At 39.0% G+C, this 25,201-nt stretch overlaps 1 protein-coding gene across 2 annotated transcripts in view; it reads left to right on the top strand.

Moving 5' to 3' along the window:
• Positions 1 to 9,903: 9,903 nt before the first annotated feature.
• The window catches only part of CEMIP2 (cell migration inducing hyaluronidase 2), a gene marked incomplete at both ends in the record, with an annotated part of 62,819 nt that continues 47,521 nt past the window's right edge, over positions 9,904 to 25,201 (top strand). The window contains 5 exons of one of the 2 annotated variants that reach the window (XM_079706970.1): positions 9,904 to 10,234; positions 14,577 to 14,717; positions 15,323 to 15,884; positions 20,227 to 20,396; positions 24,216 to 24,404. In XM_079706970.1, coding sequence (XP_079563096.1) covers positions 9,904 to 10,234; positions 14,577 to 14,717; positions 15,323 to 15,884; positions 20,227 to 20,396; positions 24,216 to 24,404 — 1,393 coding nt within the window. The remainder of the gene's footprint in view (positions 10,235 to 14,576; positions 14,718 to 15,322; positions 15,885 to 20,226; positions 20,397 to 24,215; positions 24,405 to 25,201) is intronic. The other variant, XM_079706971.1, reaches the window with a different exon arrangement.

Raw genomic sequence — 25,201 nt, 5'->3', positions numbered from 1 at the left:
GATATGGCTTTAATTGTTCAATAGATGCTTGGTGATAGCCATTCCCCAACCATCCAATGCCATATACTCAGACAGAATGAAGTGCTGGTAATGTTGAGAAGCTGGCAATTTGGTAGCAAGTGGGCTGTATATGAAGGTATAGGTGAAAAAGCCAAATGAGAGATAAATCGTCTTATCCGCATGATTAATGACATCTTTTGATGGATATTAGTTGCTGCTTACCCAAGTGCCTGTCCTTACCATATGGCCCCCCTTCACAATATATGGTCAGTTCATGGATAACCTTCCCCAGCTGCCTGGTTACCATGTTGTCTGAACTCGGCTTTAGCCTTAAAGTATTTCTTCTTGCTCCCTGTTTGTGCTTGTCCTCATCACTTGAGCTCATTACTCAGCCCCTGTTTACCTGTCCTGCTACTGCTGGCAGTATTCTATCCCTGTTCAGCCATGCAAAGTCCAGCCTCTGCCCTGGTGCTGAGTAATTGCTCGTTCACTGGGGGTCCTGCCTTTTGACTGTCTGGTACCCCTGAATTTGACAAATGTCAAGGAGACTGTGGAAGGGGTGTAATATGGTCCCTATGGTAGGCCTAGGTTTCACAAGCCTTAGGAGGACAGGGACTGTGATTTTTTTGTATTTTGTCCAGGAACTCAGGAACTCATCTGCAGGTGACACCTGCCAGCCAGCCTTCTGGAGCACACGAAAGACATCATGAGTTTGTTGTTTTCTCCCTATATTGGTTATTGTTGGACAGTGTGTTGTCATTTTTTTTTTTTTTTTTTTTTTTGCGGTACGCGGGCCTCTTACTGTTGTGGCCTCTCCCGTTTTGGAGCACAGGCTCCGGAAGTGCAGGCTCAGCGACCATGGCTCACGGGCCCAGCCGCTCCACGGCATGTGGGATCTTCCCGGACTGGGGCACGAACCCGCGTCCCCTGCATCGGCAGGCGGACTCTCAACCACTGCGCCACCAGGGAAGCCCAGTGTGTTGTCATTTTAGTGGCAGAGTTCAGTGGTAGATTTTAGTTCACACATGCAAAGGAAGGTATTAGTAGTAGTCTGATGGTATACATTTGGGTAAGTAAGTTTGGGATTTAATAAAATCAGGCTATCACCCCTTTAGACACACCAGCCTAGTGTCTTTGCCTCAACATATATTGTAATTACTTGTTTACCTGTGTCATCGTCTGACACCCACCCCCCGCAAACGCTAGGCTATGCGCTTCTTGAAGGTAGAGATCATGTATATTTTTTGCACCACTGGGTCCCAATCATCTAGCAAAATCCTGTCTCATAAGCAACCCCCAAACCTGAACGCATTCCCTGTTTGGTAAGGCTTGTCTCTTAAATATACTGTATGAAAAATAGACTATGTGTTGTAGGTTAAAAATATATATATACATTTGGATTCTGATCCTGCACCTGCCATTAATAGAAACTTTGCTTTGATGTTGGATTGAGTAGCCTGGATCACTTCAGTCTGGGCATCTCATTATTCATCTGGAATATTTCTTAGTTTGAAAGGCATGTCAAAACATACTTGGTATATGTTTCCTACTGTCATTGCATTTTGATGTCTGTATATCACTGGATCATAAACTTTTGGTACACCTGTACTTCTTTATCAAACACATCTCTGTTGTCTTTTCTTTTTTCCCCACCTTTCAGCATTCTACCAACATGACTTTCTTGAATTTTTCTTCTGGAGAAGCATCTTAAAGCTTTGTCCCCGGCACTCGGCAGAGAATGCAGCCCACAGGCAGCTCTGCCCTTTGCTATGACCTTAATTAACTCAGCCTTCCTCAGGTCAGACTTAGGCTTTGGTTCTTTCTTTCGAATGCCAGCTGCAAGGCTGATGACATGCCTGCGTCTGCCATTGTGTGCCTCTGCACAGCCATCCATCACTGTCAGCAGGTTGGGAGTCTCTCTGCTGTGTCCTCCCAGCCAGTGGGGAAAAAGGGCGAGGAGGGATGGTCTAAAGACCCTCGAGAGGGAGGGGAGAAAAAAGAACAGCTTTCAGTAGAAAGAATTAAGGAGAAAAAGGAATCTGAGGAATAATAGTCGGAAGAAAGGAAACAGAAGCGAAGAGCAGAGAACTGGTAGGTAAAATGACCCTCTCCTTCTCTCTCCAATTTTCCAAGTTGAAGAACAATCATGCTCTAGTTTTGCTTATCCTTTAGTTCTTTACTTCTACCCAGAGGCCTACGTACTTGGCTCTTTTTAAAAAATTTTATTTTTGATTGGACGAGGAATGTGAGATATTGTTCAGGTGTCACCCTTTCTACCCGCCTTGGTCTGTAGATCTGTATTTTTGCCCCTTTTGTTTCTCTTTTGTTTCCCGGGATAATGTTCTCCAGCCTTTTCGCTCTATCAGCCATCTTGGCTTTAGGGTCAAGCATTGCTTTTCACGGATGGATCTGAAAAAAGACAGGATTAATGAGTATATTTGGTGGCAGAAAAATCAGACATCTGCCTCCTAAGTGAGGGGAGTAAAATAATGAATTAAACTATTTCTTAAAGGTCACTTACTTAACTTTAAAGTGGGAAAAGTGTTCACTGGGTTTACTTTGGGCATTAGATATTATAGATAAAGACTCTGTTTTGAGGGACTATATTTTAACAGGAGATTCCAATAGAATTTGCCAAGGATATATACACTTTAGTGAAATTGTAGCTAATTTGCTAATCTGAAATCCTTAAATACAGACCCATGAGCATATATTGTTTCGTTGTTTTCCACGAAAGCAAACTCTTGGTATTTGTAGTTAATTTTTGTTTTCCAGGGATTTACTGTTTCCTGACTATAGTTTTCTAGCAAAGAGAGTATAGATTAAATGAAAAGTGAATTTCTAAGCAGGGAAAAAAATGTCTTCTAACTTTAAATAATAATTATTCCAAGTCAAATGCTTAGTGGGAAAAAATTTCTTTCTAGTAAATTTAGTCTTTTTAGGACTATATGTTTGAAATATTCCTTGTGATTTCTTGGTATTGTGGTTGAATTAGAGTTAGTGTGTATTGAGAGAATTATTTCCTTTTGAGGGGGGAGATAATGTGAACAATATATGGTACCAAACTGGAAGTCAGGTGCATATTGGCATTTATATATAATAGTAGGTTAACTTTTGAGTATATCATTCATCAAATGTGTCTAAATTGACCAAGTGGAGAAAAGAAGGTAGAAGATTAGAATTAAAGTGTCTCAGTACCTTATCCTTTCACTTCATAGGGAACTGTTTATGGTTCAAGGTTGGTGCATTCCCCTTCTATTTCTGAACATTGGCCTCGGTGTGATCAGCTTAGTGAAATGAGCAGGAATCAATGCAGGTAAACTAACTATGCAAAGTGTCTTATTTCTTGGGAATGTGCCAGACAATTGCAGGTGCTAGTGACTCATCCCGATTTGGAGAGTTGAAGGACAAAGACAGAAAGGCTATGACAAGTGCTGGGTAATAATAGAGAATGTGTGAATGTGACAGTGTGAAGGCACTGTCCTGTTTAGAAGTCTCAGGGTATTCATTTCTTTGGGAGTCTGCTTAAACAAAACCAAGCAGATCTCTGAATGAAAGTGAACTTGTTGTTTTCCCCACCATCTGTCTATTTTCTCTCACATAGCTATAGGAATAGATCTAGCATTTATGCTGAATTCCTTTGCAGTCATTGTTGTAGAAAAATGTGTTTTATCTTGTTTGGTCTGGGAATAGAATATGTAATAAAGTATATTCTGCTAAACTATGTATAAGAGAATTCCCCCTCTCTGAAACTCTCTTTGTTTTATCCTTTGCATTTGAAAATCTTTATATGAGAATATTGATGGCACTTAAATATTTGACAGTTTGTGAAATTGAAGATCCTAAAAGTCAACTTTGCTAAGTTTGTCTTTTACTGAATAGTTTTGTATGATTGAGTTGTTGAGCTCATTGTTTATCAACTACAGACATAATCTGAATCTAAAACAAAACTAGATGAAACATCCTACCTCCTACTCGCCCGCCCCAACAAAAAATACCCAAACCTGAAAATCACCTTGTTGTTATTCTCTCTTGTCCTTCTCTTAAAAATAGGAGATTGGAAGTTAGAACCATTAATTGAAAGTTCAAGGCCATTAGGAGCTAGTTAAGAATTTTGTTAGGTCATGATTACTAGTAATTATAAACAAAATTATCATTTGTTTTCATGATAATTTGCGAACACCTCTCTTTCCTGGCATAATTTACTTTTATTTTTGCTGTGACTGAGCATACCAGTCCGTGTGTTACAAAGAACTACTAAGATCTTAATAAAAGGAAAAGTTTCCTTAGTCAGGTTTTGGCCAGTTGTACTGAAACTCTCAGAAAGTAGACTAATTTATAGAACTGACCTTTAGGTTGGATACTGTTTCAAGAATTATGTCCTTGATCAAAGAAAGATAAACTTGAGGAGATCATGCCAGTTTCTTGACTGTTCCTACAAGCCTGAATTTTCCATTCAAAAATAAGTTTTTAAACCAAGTGTAGGCAGGATTTAAAAGAGCTTAAATGAGTCAAAAGTATTGCATTTTCATTAGGTGGTCAGTATGATGGGGCCAATATGCATGGCATAGCAATGGGTTGTGGGACACCCCTACGTTGGGTTGGAGGGGCTGGATGATTTTGCACTATAGGGCAAGTGTCCTCAACCACTGTGTAAGTGATAAACACTTGTGGTAGGCAATTGGCCTTCTGTATTAGTAGCTCAGCAGTAGAAAGAAAATGAAAACTCAACCCTTTTAAAGGGTTCTTAGGAGTTTTGAATTAATTTGCTGCTATCTCTGTATTGAGAAGACTTTTCCTTTGATCATAGCATTTATTTGCTGTCAGCATAACAATATAAAGTGGAATGGAACATCTCCTTTTTCCTAAATACGTACTGCATTTCATGGTGTGTGGTTAAAACTTACAAATATTGTGAAAAGTTGAGCTTGTCTAGATGGTTTGCTGTTCTTTATCTTTAGAATTTCTTTTTGTAGTTGTTAATACCTTTTAGTCACCCACTAGATTGCATATTAGCATTTTGTAAAAATTAATGCATTGACTTTTTTGCTTGAAGTAGTAAATGTTCTCAATTTTTCCCAAATTAGGGTAACTAATATAGAAATGAGACAAATTTCCCAGAGCCTCAAGGATGTTGAAAAAGGAGTAAATGGGAAATTCCAATCTGTGTGTGTGTGTGTGTGTGTGTGTGTGTGTGTGTGTGTGTGTGTGTGTGACAGAGAGAGAGAGAGAGAGAGGAAAACAGTATGTTCTAAGTTCAGTAAGCACTTACTGAATTCCTACTGGGTGTAAGTTCCTGTGAGAATACCAAGAAGAGTAAGGTGTTGTCCCTGCTCTCAAGAGGCTTTTGGTCAACTGCAGGAGATGGACACGTACTTACATTAACTGAAACATAAGGCAGAGAGCAAGGTGATTCAATAAGAGTTTTAAACAGAGTACAGGGAAGAACAGGCAGGGAACTTATTGTGGAATCCTGAGAAGCCTTCATGGATAAAATAGCACAGTATTTGAAAACTTTATAGGAGACTATCTCAATTTTCTTAAAATCATGCCCCTTTTTAATAGGTCAAAAAACCCCAACTATGATCTCCTTTAATGTTGTTGAAATTTCAAAATAAATCACTTTCTGTGATTATTGTAATTTATAATCAAATTAATTAGTTGAATACTCTTACCAACTGTAAGCCTCTCCCACAGTTACTGTTTGAGTTTATACACTCTTTTTATCCCAGAGAAGAATTTTATTTAAAATAACCGCAAATTTTTAAGGTATTTTTTTTTTTGTGAGGGCAACTGAGAATTTGACAAAAGTACTAGGTTTTGAATGCTACCCCTTTTTTCGGTATTTGCATATCTTTAAGTTGTTATGATTTTTTCATACTTTTAGTTATTTCTTTCATTATCTACTTTAAATTTTGCCTAAATTCCTGGTGCAAAATTTTAATTGCATGATTTTATTTTCAAATTAATTATTACCAAGCCTTTTGGGCTACTAGGTTTTTAATCATCCAGAAAATAAATACTCACAAGATAATTCTTCTAAGGAACATCTAAATACCGAAAATTATGCTCCAAAAGCTTTGTAGAATGTATTTCCAAATTTGATATGAATGACTTGGGTTATTCCTCATTTTGGATTGTTTGTCTGTGTTTAGGGGTTTAGCACAGTCCAAAATAACTCTTAAAATATATCTTAAAATACTGGTGTGTTCCTTCTATATACTATGTGCTTTCCACTAGAAGTACAGCCCTTTTAAAAATGACAGGTGATATAAACAAATTAACAGTATATTAAGTAAAAACTTCCATCTGTAGTAAAAATTTTAAAATGACACCTAATGCTAGCCTTGAATAAAGCTTGAAAGCCAGGGGAAACTCTTCATCCTCTTTCCTCTATTAGGTTTCTCTGTTGTTCTTGGGAACATAAACTAATGTTCAAACTAATGCTACCAGTAATAACAACCTTATGGACTGAACAGCTTGGGAACCTATCACAGTATTTCATGATACTTCCTTGGTCAATTTCACTCTTCCTTCAAGCAAGTGATTTAAAATTGAATTTAGGACTCTGTATAGTATTGTTTAACTTTTTATACTATTTCATTGACACAAATACTGTTAAAATAAATACTTGGAATAATTAAAAATAAATAAATAATAAAATTGAATTTAGGAATTGCATTTCTTGGGGATGCTGTATATGTTTTATCTTTATCCCCCATAGTCCCTACCACAATTCTCTAATGACAGTAAGAGCTCGCAATTGCTTATTGAATGAGTGAAATGACAGTTTTTCCCCATGAATAATTGAAATCTAGCTAGCAATCAATATATTTTAAAGTAATTGATTTATAATACTACTAAAGCAAGCTCTTAAATGTAAAGTGAAATCCTAAAGCAATGTATTTGTGTCTTATAAAAAATTGTAATAAATTGCGAGGAAAATCTGCATATTATTATTTTCTTGTAAATTTATTCTAACATAGTTTCGATAATGTGTTACTTAGGAAAATAATGATTGTGTTTGTTGCTTATGTATTTACATGTTTTCCAGTAAAATAGAGCTAATGGACTCATAATATATAGAAAAAAATATATACAGTTTTGCAGAAGGGTCCTGAGGAAAACATACCATGATTATTTTTGATTTATTGATCATGTTAGTTTGTGGCAGACACCATCTGAATTTTCATGTTAGGATACCATTTTGTGAATGTGAAGACAAATATTTTTCCCAGTGGGCTGGTGACTTCATTTAGGCTCTCACTGCCTTTTCTGTTGTTTTGGGTACATCTGGAGACATTATCTCCCACAAAAGGGGCCTCCAGGCTGTTAAGCAATAACAACCTTTCTCACCCTGAAACAATGAAGTATCAAGTGATTTCAGCTTCAAACAAAAGATTTCCACTCCCTTTCAGAGGAGATTATATTCTGATTCCCCTCTCACCCTGGTGAGCCTGGCACTCAAGAGTATCTAGTTTAGTCCTTTCTTCCTTAATAGATGATCATAAAGGGGTCTTTGTCATACTCTCTCATTTGTTCCAGCAGGATGTATCTATTATTTTGGTCGGCTGCTTGACACATACAGCAGTTTCTTCAACAGCACCTTCGATCATGTTGTTCTCCCTTTGTCATAGAGCTTAAGCTTCATCTAAATAATTGCTTTTGTTCAGAAATCAAACCCCACAAAGCAAGTGTTTTTGACAGACACACTCTGAGAATGTTCTTTGCCCCATGTAAAATCAGCATCAATTCCTGATTAGATTCCCTTTCTGTCCCCATTAATTTCCAGGTCGTTTGGGTCCTGGGAACACTTATTTGTGGCTTCTTTAATGGCCACATTTTGTGCTTAATGGATTTGCTGTAATTTAGAGTAGTTTGGAAGTACCCTTTTTTGTTGTTTTGGCAGAAGGTGAGGGGGATTAATTATAAGAGTATTGAATGAAGTCAGGTGACTCTGAGATGCTGCAGTTAAGGAAGGGAAGTAATGAACATCATGTTTCTTATTTATCCACAGTTGCTGCAATAAGAATATTAAATGACAGCTCTTCTTTCCCTCCTTCCCTCCCTCCCTCCCTCCCTCCCTTCCTTCCTTCCTTCCTTCCCTCTTTCCATTCTTTCTCTTTTTCTCCCTCCCTACCTCCTAGCCTCCCTCTCTTTCTTTAATTTGGCAAAGTTACAGAGTAAGGTTTCATTCAAAACTTATTCTTTTATTCGAAAACTGGTAAATGCTTACTATAAAAAATATAGAAAGTAAAAAGGACTGCCGTTTTGTGTGTATGTCAGCTTCTCTTAGATAAGAAAGAATCATGTAGAGTCTAGTAAACTTCTGCACGAAGAAGTCCTGAGAATATTAAGGTGCCCTTTCAGACTCAACACAGTTCTAGTTATACCTTTGCAGAATTGATTCTTTGAAATTATTGTCTCTCAATTGTTTTGGAAGACATATGAGTGTAACTGTTAAGAGCCTGAACTCTAGATTCAAAATTCTTTGGTTGAAGTCCTGGTTCTCTGTAAACTAGCGAATCAACTTTTCTAGTCCTCAGTTTTCTCATATGTAAAATGGGGATAATGGCACCTACTCATAGATTTGTCGTGTTAGATGAATATGACAAATTAAATGTATTAGATGAGTTAACACACGTAAGGTGTTTAGAACAGGGCCTGGCAGTAAGTGCTCTATGAATGTTAGCTATTTTTAAAAATCATCTTAACCATAATCTTTGAATGCTACTATTTTTTAAACAAAATTTGAGGATTTAAAGAAATAATATAGACTTTCTCATTAAATGAATTCACAGTCTGTTAAGTGATAACATGGTTAAAAATAGTTCAGTTGCTTTACAAGGAGATAAATTTTGTGGAAAAATTAGACACCTAAACATGTATGCTTGCCTACTGGAACTTGTTAGGGCCACGTTATGGTCCTCATATGACACATGGACTCTAACTTCAATTTGAAGTGATTTACAGTAATGATACTCAAGGTGTGACCACCTGCTTCAGTGTCACCAAGGTACATTTTAAAAATGTGAACTCCAGGGCACTCTTCCCACCAACTGAGCCAGAATCACTGGGGTGGAAAGCCTGGGAATCTACATTTTTAACAAGATTCCCTGGTGATTCTTTTTTTTTTTTTTTTTTTTGGTTTTTTTTTTTGCGGTACACGGGCCTCTCACTGTTGTGGCCTCTCCCGTTGCGGAGCACAGTCTCCGGATGCGCAGGCTCAACGGCCACAGCTCACAGGCCCAGCCGCTCCACGGCATGTGGGATCTTCCCGGACCAGGGCAGGAACCCGTGTCCCCTGCATCGGCAGGCGGACTCTCAACCACTGCGCCACCAGGGAAGCCCCCTGGTGATTCTTATGCACAATTGAGAACAGTTGCCACAGAACAGTGGCTCTCAAACTAGATGCTCATTAGTGTCACTTGGGGGGCATTTAAAAGATACAGATGCTTGGCTCCTGACTTAATTTTGAGAGTGTGGCACTGGGCATCAACGTTAGTGGGTGATTATAATGTGCAGGGTTTAAGAGCCATGGCATTAGAAGACGATTAGTGAAGGTGATTGTTGACATAGTTTATTATACCAGGATGTAAGCTGACTTGATATTTTCAAAAAGTCATTACAGTGGTTACTAGGGACTGGGGCGAAGGGGAGAATGTTATTGCTTAATGGCTATAGAGTTTCTGTTTGTGATGATGCAAATGTTGTGGAAATGGATGGTTGTAATGGTTGTACAACATTGTGAATGTGCTTAATGCCACTGATTTTACGTTTAAAAATGGTTAAAATGGTAAGCTTCATGTTATGTATATTTTACCACAATACTAAAAAAAAGCCATTACAATTCTCACATTTCTGAGCCTTAATTTTCTTTTCTTTTCACAGTGACAGTATATCATGCATGCCACTAATTCCAGGGGCCACTCCCCTGCTTTCCTGCAACCTCAGAATGGAAACAGCCATCGCTCATCTGGCTATGTTCCAGGGAAGGTTGTCCCACTGCGTCCCCCTCCTCCTCCAAAGAGCCAAGCTTCAGCCAAATTTACCTCTACCAGACCGGAAGCCCGGGCCACCTTTGCTTTCTCATCTGAGGAACAACAAGCCCAGAGAGAAAGCCGAAAGCAGAAGAGGCACAAAAATACTTTCATTTGCTTTGCTATTACTAGTTTTTCATTTTTTGTTGCACTTGCAGTCATTTTAGGAATATCCTCAAAATATGCTCCAGATGGTAAGTGCGTATGTGTGCATGTGTGCATACAGAACCCATTCTAGGAGAAGAAAGAAGGGAAGGAAATAGTAGAATAAATTCTGAAAAATCTTTTGTTATTTTAACTTGGCTCTAGCTTACTAATATATAATTAGATAATATGAGGTGTATCTTCTTATGAATGAGAGCAATTGTTAAAGGAATCCACTGGAAATGATAAAATTAAAGGATTGCTCTTCCTTTCCGTTTTCCCACTTTGTCCCAGGGCTCAAGACTTTCTTGGAGCATTTCTTTTCAAAATAGTAATTTTAAGAGTCTTTTTTGAAATCCTGTGGTAGCGCAATTTCATCTTTTGTGATAGGTATGATTTTCAGACCGACACAAGTTTTTAGTAATAAAAATTACTAAATGCAGTGATAAAGTATATTTAATTGAAAAAAAAAGTGAAAGTGATAAGATTTGTGTTCTGCCATTTGAAACCAGTTGGGGAGACAGTTCCAAAAGAGAAGCTTCCAATATTTTTGAGGAACAAGGCATATCCTTAAAGAAAAATATCCATTAGTAGGTATAAGTTCTGATACACTTGTCTTCATAGTTAAACATCATTTAGGGAGATTTTAATTTCTTAAATGACCTTTGCTTTTCAAGTTGGTAATATAGCAGTACTTTGAATGATTTTGAAAAGTTTATTGTCAGTCAGCCTCAATATAATACCAGTGAAGAATGGCCTCATAATACCTATCCGTCTCTCTGAAAATCAAAGGGTTCAGCACTGTGGAAAAAGCAGACCAGGCCAATGGATTGGTACCATACTGGTCTGCATTTTTTTTTTATAGTCTGCAACAGATTTTTGTTGAATTAGTGCCTCCTTAAATGGGTATAATGTCTGAGAAGCGTTTTACCAGTTATAAGATTTAGAAATATTAGTTTATTTAGTTTTAATGGGTGATTTAGGGATCTTATAGACTTTAAGGTTTTGGGAGGAGGTAATGTCAATACTTCTAAGAAAATAGACCTAAAGTAAGAGAGATGTTCATTCAACATCTTTGTTGGCCAAGCCAGTAGAGCACGTAAAGAACTTGCAGCATTGCTTTCCATTGCACATAGCATTGACTTTCTTTCCCCTTTTCTCCAGATGAATAACCAAATTCACTGCTGTTGATTCATTCTTTCCAAGTAATCTGCAGTAAAGGGATGCTAGATTATGGAAAATCAGAGCTGAAATCTGTGGCTTTAATTGATGTTTTCATATTCCAGCTAAGACATTGAATTGCTGATGTGGTTCCTTGAATCAACATCGTTTAGTTTCACATTTTGGCAGTATAAGGGCAGAATATCAGTGGAAAGATCTGGTATGCTGAAATATTTCAGGATCAGCCTCACTGTGGTTATTGCTGTTACGTAACTTTTTTTTTTTTTTTTTTTTTTTGGTATGTGGGCCTCTCACTGCTGTGGCCTCTCTCGTTGCCGGGCACAGGCTCCGGACGCGCAGGCTCAGCGGCCATGGCTCACGGGCCCAGCCGCTCCACGGCATGTGGGATCTTCCTGGACCAGGGCACGAACCCGTGTCCCCTGCATTGGCAGGCAGACTCTCAACCACTGCGCCACCAGGGAAGCCCCTGTTACGTAACTTTGATAATGCATCCACTGCTCAACAAATGGGTAGCTGAGAAGGTGGGGCTAGCTAAGCTATTTTTTTGATGCTTTCTGCAGACTATATATTTTCTCATTAAGTGTACTTTACTGGAAAAAACAGACTGGAATTTTTGGTGATAAAAAATTTCTAATGAAGCTTGCTTTCCTGGGGAATAATTATAAACAATTAAGAAGAATTATGTAACTATTATAGTAGGCTCTAGATCTTTTGAGACTTAGATTCCTTCTGGATTTCCTTCTGTACCTGGGTACAGCGCTTGTTACCTGGGGCCTACATTTGCTTATGATATCATGGAGCATTCCAGCTAAATGTTTTATGGGTAGAGAGGGAGGTAGAAGAAAAGCTCAAGAAATCCTCAGTATTAAGTCAGAATGAATTCAAGATGTTTTTTGTTTCTTCGATGGGAATAAAAGTTTAAGGTTTATTCTTAGTATAATAGTGATGATCATTGATTTATCAGAATTAAATATCAATGATTATGAAACTGCTAGGAGAAAAACTAATTCCATGAAATAATTGCCAGGGTCTTAACTAGTGGGACTAATTTTAACTGTAGTGGTTATTATCACCTCAAAGAGAAAGCGTGAGCCAACATGAGTGCTTAGAAATAGATGCTTGCATTAGTGGTGTGCAAGTTCAAAATGAGGAATCACAATTTTCTTCCTATAAAAAATTATATCTTTGTGATGTACCCAGTGTCTCTACTTTTTCTCATATTATCCCCCAACATATACCTTCCACCTTCGTATGATTTGCAAGCATATCCTGTCCATTCTTATCTTTGCTTAGTTTAAATGTAGGCTGTATCTTGCTATTCTAAATGAGCAACCAAATGGACTTGGATAGTAAGGGATATTTGCATCACTAGTATTCTTATCTCCCCTTCATGCTCCTCTTATTTAAATACTATCCACCCTTTGGGGATCTATGTCTAGTGTCATCTGCTCCATTGAAGCTGCCTCAATGCCTTACTCTAGCCCCACCCCTCCTTTCTCTGAGCTCTTTTGCATCTAAAGTAACTACCACATTTTTCAGTATTATTTCATACATGGCGGCTTTTTCTCCCAAGCTAGGTTATATGCTCTGAGGGCTGTGAGCTCATTCTAAATTTTATAAATTATATACTTTATAAATCTTACACTATCTAGTCCAGAGTGGACAAATTGATCCTCAGTAACTACCTGGTCATTAGTTGGTCAAAATTGGTGTGATTTTTTTCCTCTCTTTTCTTCCAAATTATAGCAGAAACTAAATGTCTCATGCATTAAATAGCTGTGGCAATGCAAAATACTTTTATGTTTTCATCATCATCTATTCAAGAGGCAAATTCTTTTTTTTTAAACACTCCATTTATTCTTTATTTTATTTTTAAAAATTAATTCATTAATTTATTTTTGGCTGCGTTGGGTCTTTGTTGCTGCATGTGGGCTTTCTCTAGCTGTGGCGAGTCGGGGCCACGCTTTGTTGGGGGTGTGCAGGCTTCTTGTTGCGGTGGCTTCTTTTGTTGTGGAGCACGGTCTCTAGGCGTGCGGGCTTCAGTAGTTGCAGCACACGAGCTTCAGTAGTTGTGGTGCATGGGCTCAGTAGTTGTGGCTCACAGGCTCTAGAGCGCAGGCTCAGTAGTTGTGGCACACGGGCTTAGTTGCTCCGTGGCATGTGGTATCTTCCTGGACCAGGGCTCAAACCCGTGTCCCCTACATTGGCAGGTGGATTCTTAACCACTGCGCCACCAGGGAAGTCCTTTTTTTTTTTTTTTTAACATATCTTACACGTTACTAACATATTATGTACACTATACACATCTTTTTTTTTTTTTAATATTTATTTATTTATTTATTTCGGCTGCGCCAGGTCTTAGTTGCATGCGGACTTCTTAAGTTGCGGCACGCATGTGGGATCTAGTTTCCCTACCAGGGATTGAACCCGGTCCCCCTGCATTGGGAGCACGAAGTGTTACCCACTATACCACCAGGGAAGTCCCTCAAGAGGAAAATTCTAATTCTAGTAAAGAAACGCTACAAGGAAAGTAAACCTCATTTCTTAAAGGGGAACTTCCATATCACTCAACTTGCTGAGTAATCTAGGGTTTGGCTTCTCTAATCTGCCGTTTCCTCGTCTCTGAAAATGAGAAGTCATGTCTTTGGCCATTTGCCTCTTGCAGCTTTGTTGGGAAAGTGTACATGTCTGAAGATAGTGATGTTTATCAGCGGCTGCCTTTGGAATGAAAGAAGTGCTATTATCACCTACTTTATGATTCACTGTGCATAGGAAGGAACCTGGGAAGACCTAATATACATATTGGTTAGCAATTTCTATTTTTTATTTATCAGTATGTTGTGAACATAGTTTCTTTTCTATAATGGCTTTCTAGAGTGGGTCCAAGAACAATTCAGAGTTTTGCCTCTTACTGTTGATTTATTTCCAGAGTAGATAGTTCAGGCGAACTCTGTTTTCACCTTGTGGACTCTGACCCAAACGAGAGGATAGGGACTTGGTTTTGTGGTGAAACCTTTTTTATGCATTGAGGAAGTAAAGGATTTGACACATCTCTACTTGGTGGGATGGATGGGACTTCCATCCTTATGGAAGGAAATTAAAATATGTCAGCCCATTACTTGCAATAAATGATGGTAGTACTTGGATTTGGCTAAAGGTATTTCTGCATATTGTTGATTAATGGGATATCGACGTTGTATTGTTTTATAGAGAATTGCCCAGATCAAAACCCCCGTCTCAGGAACTGGGATCCAGGACAAGATTCTGCAAAACAAGTTGTTATCAAGGAGGGAGATATGTTACGCCTGACCTCAGATGCCACGGTGAACTCTATAATCATTAAGGATGGAGGTAAGTAGTGGTCCCTGTCTATGGGAACAGCAAGGTTGCTCTTTACTACAGGGCAACGTTTGATGTTCTTTATGTAGAAAACTATTCTTAGCTTTTAGGATGTGGTGTCACTCTAACCATGGAGACAGGAAAAGTTCCTAAGGTAGAACAGTAGAATTCAAGAGCTGGAAGGGCCTTAGAAATCACTCAAGTCAAGACCCTTGATTTATAGAAAAGGAAATAGTTCCAGAAGGTCATCTCTCATAGCTAAATCTTTGTTACAACTATGGACAGTGATGCGAGAGTTAATATGGGTTAACATATGTGAAAATGAGATTCAGATTTGTAGAGTCTTAGATATTTTTCTAGAAATGATGTATCTTTAAAGTGAATGGATTGAAATTCATACACATGGGCATCTTTAGGGTGTTGAGATATGAACTCTCCATTTCTTCCTTTAATATGTTTTGAAAACAGGTTCAATTTTCTAAGCAGACTTCTAGTAAATTCTTTTTCCCAACTTGACTGCGGAAGTGCTTTTTTTCCCCCTCTTAAGATGAAATTTATTTCTCTGTACCTCAGAAAGATGTTTCAGAAGTTGGCTTACTTAGTGTTATTCCCTGCAGGACTGCTTGTATTTGGGGACGATAAAGATGGATCCAGAAATATTACTTTGAGGACTCGTTATATCCTGATCAAGGATGGTGGGGCGCTTCATATTGGAGCAGAAAATTGCCGCTATAAATCCAAAGCGACAATTGCCTTGTATGGCAAGTCGGATGAAGGTGAAAGTATGCCAACATTTGGCAAAAAATTTATTGGTGTGGAAGCCGGCGGGACACTGGAATTACATGGGGCACAGAAGGCATCGTGGACGCTGTTGGTGAGAACTCTGAATTCCTCAGGCTTGACCTTTGGCTCCCATGCCTTTGAAAAGGACTTTTCCAGGGGCCTCAATGTGAGGGTCATTGACCAAGACACAGCCAAAATTTTGGAAATTGAGAGGTTTGATACCCACGAATACCACAATGAAAGTAGGCGACTTCAGAAATTCCTGAGAGACCAGGATCCAGGACGGATTGTTGCCATAGCTGTTGGAGATTCAGCAGTCAAAAGCCTCTTACAAGGAACCATACAAATGATCCAGGACCGGCTGGGAAGTAAGCTGATCCAAGGACTGGGCTACAGGTGGGCATACATATCTCTTTACTTTCCTTCCTGCTATGTATTAGCGTCTGTGTCTGTGTGAGAGGAGAGCGGGATGGAGAAAGAAACAAAACACTTCACAGTCTGACTTCAGGGGCCAGAATGGCCACTACCATTCGGAAGTCTCGTTGCCTCTTACTTTGAACTGGAGGACAGAAGACTGTTTACAAAGTTCTTTTCTTGGCTTTGGTTTAGGAAGCACTTTGTGAACCTTAGCATTGGGCTTGTGAAAAATTAAGAACAGAAACGTACTGAAAGCAATCAGGCAGTTTAAGGAGATTGACTTCCTTCTTTTATTATCTTCTGAAGATCATATGAAACTCAGGCTAATTGAGGTGCCTTATGAGTTGAAAGGTTAGGGCCCAATTCTGTGCTAAGGTGTAAAAGTTGTCTGAAAAGATTGAGGAGGGGTGGAACATGCACAATTTTCTTTTTCTTTCTTTCTTTCTTTTTTTTTTTTTTGAATCCTTTAATTTGAATCTGCTTGTTTGATTGGCACAGGCCTGTGGGGCCCTGGCACATGTGAGGAAGCACAAGTTGGAGGGCTACGAGGTTCATCCAGATAGTAGGATTCATTCCTACAATTTATTCTTGTGTTTTTGTGCCATAGTCTAGTTAATCATGATTTCCTAATGCAGTTCTGGGTTCTGGGGAAGCAGCTGACTCAACATTTAATTAAAAAAAAAAAAGAAAAACAAGTTTTAATTCTGCTTACTGTTCACAATAAAGTCAGGGAATATCTGCAGTGAAAAGTAAGAGGACAGGCTTCCCTGGTGGCGCAGTGGTTGAGAGTCTGCCTGCCAATGCAGGGGATGCAGGTTCATGACCCGGTTCAGGAGGATCCCACATGCTGTGGAGCGGCTGGACCCGTGAGCCATGGCCGCTGGACCTGCACGTCCGGAGCCTGTGCTCTGCAACGGGAGAGGCCACAACAGTGAGAGGCCCGCCTACAGCAAAAAAAACAAAACAAAAAAAACGTAAGAGGACTTCAAGACTCCCATGTTGAAATGATCTAGTTATTATTTTTTCTTTGGTCAGTGTTGGAATGGAATATTAGCTATAGGAATTGTAGAGAAAGTTAAGAAGACAAAAATTAGTGAAGAAAAAGCATCTGTAATGTTCCTAAAATGCTTTTTACTCACCCAGGGAATATTTAGGGGATTCTAAGCTCTGGGTGCCCATAGATGCTTAGATGAAAGGACACTGTCTCAGAGTCCTCTTTTAATCTGGTGGATAAACAGAGACCTAAGTAGAAGGGGATCATACAATGAGACACTTAGTGCAGCTACAGGGTATGATGGGAGTGCAAATAGAAGGAGCCTTGGGGAATCAGTAGAGGCTTCCCAAAGGTGAGAAGCCCAAGGGAAGTTTAGGAGTATACTGTGTAGGCTGTAGAGGAGGGCTTAGAGGTGGTTTATTTTTTGGGGTGGTGGTGGTGGTGGTTTAATTAAATATTATACATATACAGAAAAGTGATAAAAACAATAATATAGAGTTTAATGACTTATCACCATGTGATATTGGGGTAGCGACCACCCAGATCACGAAAGAGAACGTTGCCAGTGTCCTGGAAACCCCCATCCTATCCCATCCTGTTCACCGACCACTCCCTCTGTTCACCAAAGGTAAACCACTCCCCTGGATTTGTGGAGAACACTAAAGTTCAGGTTTGCCTGTCTTTTTTTTTTTTTTTTTTGCGGTACATGGGCCTCTCACTGCTGTGGCCTCTCCCGCTGCGGAGCACAGGCTCCGGATGTACAGGCTCAGCGGCCATGGCTCACGGGACCAGCCACTCCGCGGCATGTGGGATCTTCCTGGACCTGGGCACGAACCCGTGTCCCCTAGCATTGGCAGGCAGACTCTCAACCACTGTGCCACCAGGGAAGCCCCAGTTTTGCCTGTCTTTGAACTTCATATAAATGGAAGCAGACAATATGTTATATTTTGTGTCTGGCTTCTTTGCTCAACCTCGTTATTGTGTCGTTTATGTTGGTGCATGCAGGGTGGCTTATTTTCATCGTTGTTTATTTTCTATTGTATGACTATAGCACAGTGTATTTACTGCTGGACATCTGGGTGGTTGTCCAGTTCAGACCTCTCATAAAATGTGTTTCTCTGAGTGTTCTTTTATCCATCTCTTCATGCTCATGTGCACATATTTCTATAATTTATAGACCTATGAATGGAAGTGTGGTCTGTTCAAAGTCAGACACCTACTTTGTTTCACTATCCAGTAATACCGGAGATTACAACTTTTGTTTCTTTTTGTCATTATTGTTCTAGGTTTTGTGTGTTCATTAGCTATGAATATTTTGTTTGACTATTTTTGGGTTCCTCTCCCTACTGTTTCTAAATTCCCTTTAGAATTTAGAAATATTGCTGCTGATTTGATGGAGGAATTAGAGTTGTGATCCTTTGCCAACATTCCATTGCATTGACATTATCTCCAGGGTACATAAACATGCCCCTTTGAAGATAATGTTCTGGCACGCTGAAATTTTCCTCAAGTGGAGGAGGGAAGTAGGAGTGTTTTGGAGATAATATCAATAGAATAGAACATTGTTTTATAGTTGCTGAGGCAGTTCTGGTAAATAAAGGAAGCCTCTGATATTCTTCCTCTTCCCTCTCACACAGGAGATAATAAATTGAGACATTCTTCATTTGATTCTTTCTGCTGTATCAAGGAATATAAATAGAGCTATAAAGCACAGTCAGCCAAAGAGTAGCTAATCCACGCAGGGGTGGGTGTAGAATTTGTAAGGTTGTAGGCATGCTTTGATTAACTTTCATCCGTGAATATCCAGCCATCTGTCTAGCATAGATTACATTTGGCATTTTTTTTTTCTACAGTAGGAAGTTGACATTTTTCTTTTCATGTTTTAAACCAGGTGTCTTAAGGCAAATTTTCTGACTTTTTATCTTTGTTCTTTCTTTTTTTTTTTGATTGATTTTGCCACAAGCTTGAACAAAGTCCCTGGGATGTTTATCACAGTATCACAGAAATAAAATGGTGTTTTTCTTTTTTAAAAAAATTTATTTATTTATTTATTTATTTTGGGCTGTGTTGGGTCTACGTTTCTGTGCAAGGGCTTTCTCTAGTTGTGGCAAGTGGGGGTCACTCTTCATCGCGGTGCACGGGCCTCTCACTATCGTGGCCTCTCTTGTTGCGGAGCACAGGCTCCAGACGCGCAGGCTCAGCTGCCATGGCTCACGGGCCTAGTTGCTCCGCGGCAGTGGAATCTTCCTGAACCAGGGCTCGAACCCGTGTCCCCTGCATTAGCAGGCAGATTCTCAACCACTGTGCCACCAGGGAAGCCCAAAATGGTGTTTTTCAAACATACTGCTTTCAACAAATAGATATAAAGCATGTAAAATTTTAAATCTATTGGATAGTGATTCTACAGTTTTAATTTAAGAATATTAAGAAACCAATAATACAGTGGTGCTCAGCCTTGTTTGCATACATGAGATCTTAAAAAAATCCCACGCCCAGGGCCCGCCCTACATGATTTACCTCAGGATCTCTGAAGGCTAGGACATGCCCCCCTGCAATTTGTGCAGTTAAGGTTGATACCTACGGCTCTAACCTCTGACCTGTGACTCAGAGGTTCTCAGTGTGGTTCCCAGACCAGAAGCATCAGCATCACTTGGGAACTTGTCATAAATGCAAATTCTATGGCCCCCACCTCAAACAGTCAGAAGGTGGGGCCCAGCAATCTGATTTAACAAGCCCTCCAGATGATTCTGATGCCTACAAAGTTTGAGAACCACTGCTCTAACTCAGTGGTTCTCCAGTGTGGCTGCACAATCATGGCATCTGGGGAACTTTAAAAACAGACTAATGCCAGGCCCCACCTGTAGAGATGTTGTTTGCATCAGTGTGGGCTGGGTCTAAGCATGGATATATTCCTAAAGCTCCATGTGATTCTATTATGCAGCTAGATTTCAGAACATAGCAGAGAGGAGAGTGGAAAAGAGAGCAGGTAATAATCATTTAAAAAGAAATGGGTCTGTGCCCAGAAAGATATAGGAATGAAATGGGTATGCATTGAGGAAGAAGTCAGTGATTAATTGAAGTCATAGTCATCAGTGTTTCACCTGTTACAGAGCTGGACAAACAAGGATTTAAAATTCAGGTGCATTTTCTTCTGTGATGTCAGTTATTTCAGTCAAGTTTGGACTTGCAACCACATATGGAAAAAGAGGTGGAGGGATTGACAAAAATGAAAAAATGAATTAACAGCACCTGTCGTAACATCTGTGTCGGGGCTTTGGGTCAGTACCATGACAAATAATCAAATGCACCTGCTTATTTTCCTTCTAGGCAAGCTTGGGCTTTGGTTGGTGTCATTGATGGTGGAAGTCCTTCTTGCAATGAATCTGTGAGAAACTATGAGAATCATAGTAGTGGAGGAAAGGCTCTTGCCCAAAGAGAATTTTATACTGTGGATGGTCAGAAGTTCTCTGTGACAGCTTATAGTGAATGGATTGAAGGTAGGCGAGTACAGTTTATATTCTTGTAAGACATTGGTAAGTATTGTGACAGATTTTTTTTTAAAGTGTATTCAAATGACAGTCTGTTTAGATTTCTCAACTGGTTAAAGATGAAACCTGTAGTTTCCCTACTGTACATAATCTTTTAGACTCAAGAGTTTTTTCTGGACTAGAAAATGATCTAGTTTAGGCACCCCCCAATTGGACTTTTGTTTTTCATTCTTGAGTCATATGGTGTAGTTAATGGATTTGCTTCCTGGATTTGGTACCAATTGAACAAATCTGGATGTGATCAGGTGAGCTGTCTTTGGTTATGTTCTGTGACAGTGAAATGATCTTGTACTTTAGATTTTCTCGTTATATAGACGTGTCGGCAAATATTGCCTTTGAACACATGCTGTATAAACAAATTACTCATTTTCTTAGCAATTTTTCCTTGATAAACCAGCTACTACATTTATCTTATGGACAAATTGGAAAACACAGAAAAGTACAGTTGAAATTAATGTTTAACCCTATCATTCAGAGTTAATTAGCACTCTTCAATCTATGTTGCCTTCCCTAGTGTTCATTTTATTTTAACCTGCTTTCCTCTCCTTAAATAATGTATTGTAAAGTTACCTTAGGTCTTTACTTTTTCTTCAGCATATTTTAAAAATTATAATCCATCTTTCAGAAGAACTATCATGTCTAGCACTGATGCTCTGATTTTTTCTCTTAAGGATGTTCACTGCAGAATTTCTGTACTTACCGACTTTGCTGCTCGATTTTTTTGGCTCCAGGTAGATAGGCAGCCTTCTGTCTGTGCTTACCCACCAGCTTTCTTTTCCAACCCAATATTATACCAAAATTAATGTGAAATGAGTCATTAAAAATTGCTTTCTTACATCTGTAATTAGCCAGAAAGGTTTAGTTTAGACTGACCTTATAACTCTGTTTTGAGCAGCATTGTAGCAAAGTATTCACTGAAATGGATTTCTGGAGACAGAATGCCTGGGTTCATATCCCAGCTCTTTTACTTACTATATGATGATGGGCATGTGACTTTAACTTCCTAACCCTCAGTTTCCTCATCTGAAAAATGGGGATAATAATGGAAACTACCACATAGAGCTGCTGTGAATATCAAATGTGAAGAATATGAAGTTTTTTAGCACAGTGTATATAGTAAGCACTAAATAAAGGTTAGCTATTTTAACAATAATGCAAACATGACCTGGGTGTATTTTGTGTCCTTGTAATTAAAGAGAGAAAGTCTTTTGCTTTAAAACAGAGTTCCTGGTATGTAACAGGGACTTTCACATGTTCCATCTAAGCAGCCTTCTGAGTCTGAGGTGAGGAGATGGTTTCTATTACGGATAAGGAAGCTGGAATCAAGCCTCAGCTTTCTGCCTCCAAGACTACTGCTCTTTTGACCACGTCATGGTTGCCTCTGGCAAAAAGTATAGGTAGGTGAGGAGTATTTCTAAGCAGGAATTTGGACCTGCATGAAGAGTTTAGTGGAACTGCTTCCAGGAAGACTCCAGGCAGGGGATAACACTGACAAACCTTGAGTCAACATTTCCTTTGTGGGAAATTTTGCTTTCATTTCCACATTGCCAATGACTCCTCTCTTCTGGAAGAGGGTACATTCTAGCTATCTACTGTAGGATATTGTTTGTGTTCTATGTTCTCAGTGGCTCCTATTTTCTGGAAGAGGTAGAAATTCTCTCCAGGAAGCAAGGAGGATAAAACTTACATCCTTTCATACTTCCAATTCAGTAGTGCTAATAGGAGATATCTCAGGTAGGATTTTCTTCTACAGCCAGAAAAAAGTGAGGAATAATGGAACAATACAGATTTTTTCCATGTAACCTAGTGTTTGTTTTTTTTTTAAACAGAAACAAATTCTGATGGTCTTTTAAGCCAAAATTTATTTATCTTTTTTTTTTTTTTTTTTTTTTTGCGGTACGCGGGCCTCTCACTGTTGTGGCCTCTCCCGTTGTGGAGCACAGGCTCCGGATGCACAGGCTCAGCGGCCATGGCTCACAGGCCCAGCCGCTCCGCGGCATGTGGGATCTTCCCGGACCGGGGCACGAACCCGTGTCCCCTGCATCGGCAGGCGGACTCTCAACCACTGTGCCACCAGGGAAGCCCTAGAAATCTTTTTTTTAAAGCATTATTGAAATTTTATATGAAAAAATTAATGTTTCTTAGTTGCTCTTTTTTTAGATAATTCTTTTTGGTAAAATATGAAATTTTGGGTAGTGATTGTCATTGCTACCATGAGGTTTTTGTTTACCTTTGCTTTTAACTTGCCTGTTTTGATTCTTGGGAAGGCAGAATGATATAGACTTTAGGAAATTGGACTCTGGAATTAAATTAGCATTCATTTGTGGGCTCTATCATTTTTCAGCTGTCAGTCAGACTCCTTGACCTTTGCTTTCTTTATTTTTAATGCATATAATAGTTCCTATATCTCAAAGTTGTTTTGATGAAAAGTTATTATGTATGTGAAATCCCACAACTGTTAGCTATCGTTATTGTTAGAGTTATTATTATTATTTAGACAAAATTCCATTATAGGCTTTAGTATTTATATGCAAGAAACATATAAAAAAAGAAAACACTTTACATTTATTAGGTTCTTTTTTTTTTTCTTTTTTTTTTTTTTTTTTTTGGTGCTTTGTAGAAACAGGAAAACATGGTGGATCAGAGTCTAAAGGAGCAGAATTCAAGACTTGCTCAGGTTAGGGTTTATCAGGATATCCTCAAGACTGTAAGGATATTTGTGTTACTCTTTGTGTCTTGCCTAAATTTCCCTCTTTTTTATTTCCCTAACTTGAGTAAATGACTTTTTTTTACTCCTATCATCGACTTTTAGAGTCAGTGTCTTAAAGTAGCCCCAGAGTAGTTTGCCAGTTAATTAGAAGGATGATAGTGAAGTACAGTTAGTAAACAGATATCTTTGAAATGTGGTGTTTTCCCACATTTCCATATTTTTCATAGCTTCCATTTATTCCATATTCATTTGCATTAAATCAGTTTTTAAACCATGACAGATTATATAACGGACAGTTTAGAAGCAGGAAACACTTCTACACTTGGTTCCATGTTAAAGAGTATAAGTTAATGGAGATGCTGGATCAACTTTTCAGTTTTCATCTGCCTAGTTGGGAACCAACTCTGAATTTCAAAAGGAGGTATTAGGAGAGATCAGTAATTAGTAGTCCCTGGATTGCAAGCCTGACATTATCCCAGGGAAGGAGCTGAGTTGGACTGGGGCACTATCATGTGGCCTTCAGGTCACATTGCAGATAATATAGGGAATACTCATCCCTTCAGTAGACATTTATGAGTCTGCACTATGAGACAGAGCAGTGAATACACAGATGCATGTACTTTTCTGCCTTTACTGATGTAGCTTCCAAGGAGGTGAGCTGTCTTCCCATTGGAATGATATGAATCATACCAGAGAGAATATCAGAATGAGAATACTGGAGATAAAGGTTACTTCCAGCAAGGATGTTTGGGAAGTACTTAAAGGTTCACCTGAACTTTATCAGATGAATAGTATCTTGGTTGATGAATTAAGAGTGGAAGGACACTGTAGATAAAGACTAAAGGATGAGCAAAGGCACAGAAATGAGAGATTGCCTAAGGCAAGCTTTTATTCTTAATATTAAGATTACGTGTGTGCTAATGTCCTGTTTCATCCTGTGCACGGATCAAATTGAAGCATTGCTGGCTTGTGTTTATTTTAACTTTTGATTTGTGAATCAGTGAGGGGGTTGATTTTAGAAAAAAAAAAATCATTTTCTTTCTTGCTTTTTGGTTTAGGTGTTTCTCTTTCAGGTTTCCGGGTAGAGGTTGTGGATGGAGTGAAACTTCATCTGCTGGATGACGTTAGTAGCTGGAAACCTGGAGATCAGATTGTGGTCGCAAGCACGGACTATTCCATGTACCAAGCAGAGGAGTTCACTCTTCTCCCCTGTCCCAAGTGCAACCGCTTCCAGGTCAAAGTCAAAGGTATCAGACTGCTCAGAAGGCTCCTTGGGAAGCACTCTTTTTGAGATATGACTCCTGGAATTCTTTGTTTTTCTTTCAGTCGTCATCATCATCATCTTCTTCATCAATATTGAAGTTCTTAGTAGTGGGGTGCTTTGAACACTAGAGTCCCAGAGGATGTTAGATAAAAGTAGTCATTGATGGGCCTCCCTGGTGGCGCAGTGGTTGAGAGTCCGCCTGCCGATGTAGGGGATACGGGTTCGTGCCCCGGTCTGGGAGGATCCCATATGCCACGGAGTGGCTGGGCCCGTGAGCCATGGCTGCTGGGCCTGCGCGTCCGGAGCCTGTGCTCCGCAACGGGAGAGGCCACAACAGTGAGAGGCCCGCATACCGCAAAAAAAAAAAAAAAAAAAAGTAGTCATTGAGCAATAATGTTGCTGTTAATGATGTGTTATAGGCAAATCGGTGTTTTTGTGCCAGTTTCTATGTTAAAAAAAAAAATGCAGACTAGATGGATTGATTTTTTTTCAAGATCCTTTCCAACTTCTTTCTTATTAATTTTCCACTATTAAATAATAGTAAACCAGATTCATTTTTTTAATAGAAGTCTTTCTTTTTTTTAATTAAAAAAATGAAACTCATGGTTTTTGAGTGTCTACTTTCTTGGCAAAAAGTAGATCTCACTAATATGTTTAAAATGGAACCAAAAAGGTGTTTTCATAAAACTACATTTCCTATCATAATCTTGAATAATATTTTTTTTGAGAAAGAGCAATGTACAATAAGATTCTTACTGTAATCTGTGTTTATAAAGGATG

This window comes from Hyperoodon ampullatus, assembly GCF_949752795.1.
Source record: "Hyperoodon ampullatus genome assembly, chromosome: 6".
Classification (NCBI taxonomy): Eukaryota; Metazoa; Chordata; class Mammalia; order Artiodactyla; family Ziphiidae; genus Hyperoodon; species Hyperoodon ampullatus.
The sequence above is the reverse complement of the archived record's forward strand: the minus strand, read 5'-3'. Positions and strand labels throughout refer to the sequence as shown.